The sequence below is a fragment of the Parasteatoda tepidariorum genome, chromosome 8 (genome assembly GCF_043381705.1).
Source record: "Parasteatoda tepidariorum isolate YZ-2023 chromosome 8, CAS_Ptep_4.0, whole genome shotgun sequence".
Classification (NCBI taxonomy): domain Eukaryota; kingdom Metazoa; phylum Arthropoda; class Arachnida; order Araneae; family Theridiidae; genus Parasteatoda; species Parasteatoda tepidariorum.
In genome coordinates, this window is record NC_092211.1 from 1,963,073 (window position 1) to 1,967,666 (window position 4,594).

At 30.1% G+C, this 4,594-nt stretch overlaps 1 protein-coding gene across 1 annotated transcript in view; it reads left to right on the top strand.

The window, feature by feature from the left end:
- The window catches only part of LOC139426278 (uncharacterized), a 25,236-nt gene that overhangs the window by 19,711 nt on the left and 931 nt on the right, over positions 1-4,594 (top strand). The window contains exon 5 of the mRNA XM_071184479.1: positions 1,598-1,696. Within this exon, the coding sequence (XP_071040580.1) occupies positions 1,598-1,696 (99 nt within the window). The remainder of the gene's footprint in view (positions 1-1,597; positions 1,697-4,594) is intronic.

Sequence of the window (4,594 nt, forward strand, 5' to 3'; positions counted from 1 at the left end):
TTTTTTTTTTTTTTTTTTTTTTTTTTTTTTTTTTTTTTTTTTTTTTTAAATAAAATATTGCTTGTTGTTTTTTTACTTATTATTTCCCACCCCCTTTTTTTCATATGTCTATAATTTTTCTTTGTTTTTTTCTTCATTTTCAAAAGTGTGGACACTTTTTGAAAGTTTTATGCTTTTCAACTTTGTGTGCTTGTAGAATATATTAATTTTCACTTAAATACAAACGTTTATATATCAATTTGAAGGTAATTTAATGTAGAATTTAATAATAAGTACAGTTTTACAATATCTGTATTACAATATACGTATTGCAAAAAAAGTTATGCAATTAATAGTCAGATCTATCTTAGATTTGCATTTTTTTAAAGTGATACTNTCAATATATGTATACATACATATATATATGTAGAGAGAGAGAGAATTTTGTTATTTCTATTTAAAAATTTAAGTATTCAGGGAAACATAGGGATTTACGGTAACAAAATTCATAGTTTCTCGATCTAGCCATCATTAAACAACTTCAATAAGTTACAGTAGAAAAATATCAACAAAATCTACGCATTTTTTATTTTTGATTCATAATTTGATAAAAATGATTAAAACGAAAGGAAAAATACTAACAACGTTTTACATTTTCAAAGGTATATAAATACATATATAGTAGGAAAAAAAAAGAATAAATAATCATCCGAAAAAGCGACTCATTATTACCTTACGGTAAATATTTCAATTATGACAGACATTACTAAAATTTTAACTGCTATTTTTAAGATAAAAAATGTATCAAATTAAAAAAAAACATTTTCTATAATATTATTGAAAATGATAAAATCAAACTAACAAAATATTTTCTACAAAAAAGCAATTGTTTGATTTATATACATCTAAAAACAATAAAATACTGATCATAAGTCAGATTTAAAATAAACGAAAAAAAAGTTAGGCTGTTAAAATGTTAATTCCATGCAATACTTGTCATTAAACTTATAAAAAAGAATAATCAAAATGCTTACAAACAATAACGTAATGTTTATAGCTTTAGAAAGATACAATCAGTAAATTACTTTGAAAACTTATTGAAATACAATTTCAAAACATATTATTAAAATAGTGAGGAGGAAGGTTGCTTTAAGAAAATTCCAAACTGGACCAGAAGAACGGCAGCAACCAAGAGGTGATTCACCAAACAAGAGACTTGAAACACTGCTGGATTAGAAAATCGCCAACCCGGTTTTGGTCATCGGCTGTAGACACTGCTGCCCTATGGACCTTGGATTTTATTGTCTTTTAGGAGAAAGCAGGCCTCTTAAGCTCATGGACTGCATGCTTGGTGTCCGCGTATTGCATGTTTCGTTCGACACTGACGACGACTCACGTATTTCTAACAAATGAGTCTCTTGGACTTAAGTCTTCAACTCTTAAATTGCTATATTTTGCGACAATTCAGTCATTTTGCATTGAATTTTGTGATTTAATTCAAATGATTATGTGCACAAATGTTTCACCAATTTCGTACGAATAGCGAACGACAAAGATGAGGCGAGAGATACAAATCCTATTCTTCGAATGGTTTTAATTTTTCTTACTCTATTTACAGGTGGTGAAGAAACTTCTTCCATATCCATATGACACGAATCGCATTGATTACATATCCAGATGGAAGGAAAGAGGAGGCAGGGGACCAATGAATGATGCAGTAAGTAAAGATAATAAGTTTCTTTAAGCTTAGAGCGGGATGAAAAACGGTATAATGATTAACGTTATTATCAAGTTATATTGAGTTTGGAAAAGATGCTTCATTTAAAAGGAAGAAATTGACATAAGAATATTGAAAATGGATTGATGTCTCGTGTATAATACTTAAAACTCATAAAGTGTGAGAAATGTAAATATTTTTTAAAAACTTTTCAATATCAATTAAAATTGTGCAATCGTCATACTATTGCTACTAATGCTTATTTTAAAGTTTAAAAAAAGTGAAATACATCAAAGTATTATTATTAATTCTATGATTTCTAATTACTGATTTCTCAATGCGATTAAAAAACAGGAATTATATAATTTATTTTCAAATTACTCGTCATTTATTTTTGTGGCTAAAGAGCCACCATATCCACATACAACTGTGCAATCGACTTTCTATAGTTTCTTATGTTTCTATTAAGGTTTAAAAAAAGCTAAGGAATGAAAGTTTATTTATAATTTCAAAGTGTCATGTGATGTGTTAGAAAAAAGCGAGTATCGTAATTTTTTCCGATTTTCTGCTTTATACCGCCATTGTATATTAGCTGTCACATAATGAATCAAAGAAAGGCAAGGTTTAGAATGTCCTCCAACTGTGGCTGGAAAAGACTTCTTTCACAGCAAATTATCGAAACATGAATGATGTTTACACGAGAAATTCTGATCAAATTTTCAATTGAAACAAACCGAAAACGTGTCAATTTTTCTAAAGAAGCCAGACCACTGAATCAAAAAGTATAATGCTTATGCAACAAAACTTCTATACAGTATCTAACTACAGGATTGTTCAAATAATATATTTTCATCGTAATTTGTAGGAATTTGTACAATTTTCACTAACAAGGGAAACTAGGGAAGTGTGACTCGCCAATTTTAAAATAAACTAGTGGGATGTATGCCTTATGAGAAATAATTTTAAGGGGCAACATTCGTTTCGGCCCATAGAAGGTCCTGTGAGAGATAAAAAATAATTCAATATATAGAAAAATCGATATTTTATTACTTCAATGCAGACTATTACTTATTGTAATTGTCTCATACTCCAGATAATTTGCAATTAATTGGTTAATTAATTAATTTTCTAATTAATAAATCAATTAGCAAATTAATTAATTAATTATTAATTAAATATTAATTAATTAATTATAATTTAATTGATTGATTCGCAATTACATACTCCAATTAATTTGGAAAATTTTTGGAAAAAAAAGTAAAAAAATTTAATGTCAATTTTTTTTTAAATTAACCAAACAGGTTTTTCTGAAAAACTACAGATATATAAAATTTTCAAAATCAATTTTGAGAATAAATATGCATTATATAGTACGTGAAAGTAAGTACCACAAAATTAATTGGAGTATGAGATAATTACAATAACTAATAGTCTGCATTGAAGTAATAAAATGCCGATTTTTCTATGTATTGAATTATTTTTTATCTCTCACAGGACCTTGTATGGGCCGAAACGAATGTTGCCCCCTAAAATTATTCCTCATAAGGCATACATCCCACTAGTTTATTTAAAAATTGGCGAGTCACACTTCCCTAGTTTCCCTTGTAAGACAAAGAATTATTAAACCTAGGGGGATAACCTAGTTGCCATCCTCGTTAGCCATGGATTCCTTGTGTGGTAAATGGTAACTGGTGCATGTTAAATCAGTCAGATCACAAGGTCTTCCATGTGCTCATAACAAATCAATAACTCTGGATGTTATGAATTGGAACATGATTGTTTTCTGATTCAGGTCAAAATTGCGATCTGTGGCATGGATTTATGAATGAATCAGCTCTAAAAACGGGCTATGACGTGTAACTGAAAAACAAGAAACACACCCTATGCCTTAAATTCGTTTGGTTTTACCAAGCAGGCTTGCTGGTTGGCAAGTGCAATTAAAAACAACAACATTATTTGAACAGAAGCTAAACGTATTTATAAGCAGAGTTTTTTCACTTCTGAGGATTTCATTACCAGGCTATCAGATTTCTTGCTATTTGAAAACTATTTGGTGCATAACTTTGTTGAATTATACTCATGTCCATAAATTTAGGACAATTTGGAATCCCAATAAAAGTGAATTGTAAAGTAAAAATTTCCTCTGTCGAATTATCACGGAAATATTCAAAAGTACTTGGCAAATTACAGGGAACCACCAGATGACGCCGATAGTACGTCACAATGACAAAAGTGTAAGAAAATGGTTTATAAGGAATGGTGGCAAATAAAAATTAAGTTATCTGTAAGCCATTCAGTGCCACCGAATAGTTGTGTCACGGTGGATGGTTTTTATGTCAGCGGAATTGCCCAACGTTCCATCTCTAGGTTAGGCAATTCATTACGATGGAAATGTCAGCAGACATTACAGTACATGCCCCCCCTCTCAGAGACAATGTCAAATAAATAGCTAAACGACAACATCGCATTTGAGTAATCACGGGTACCACAGCATCAAGGCAAACCGTGTTCAAACGTTAGAGAAATATTGATATAAAATACGTGTCATATCTGTTTCACTTTCGGCAACTCACTGTTCACAGCACTCAGTCTGGAGGTGATTACGGTGGGTTGTTTTCCGAGGAATCCAGGATTAGCTTGCAATCTGATTCACGTCAGAATTTTACACGGATAACCCATTAACATCAAGTGTAACCGCTACGGTGTTACTAAAGGATTGATCGTATTGGGTGGAATTATACTGTGCTCCAGAACTGCATTTACATATCGGAACCATCATAGGCCAACGTCATTCTGGAACAACATTATGTATTTATAATTAAAATTTAATAAAATTCATCTAAAATTAAATATATATATATATGTGTATATATATATATACATCTGTAAGCCATATAT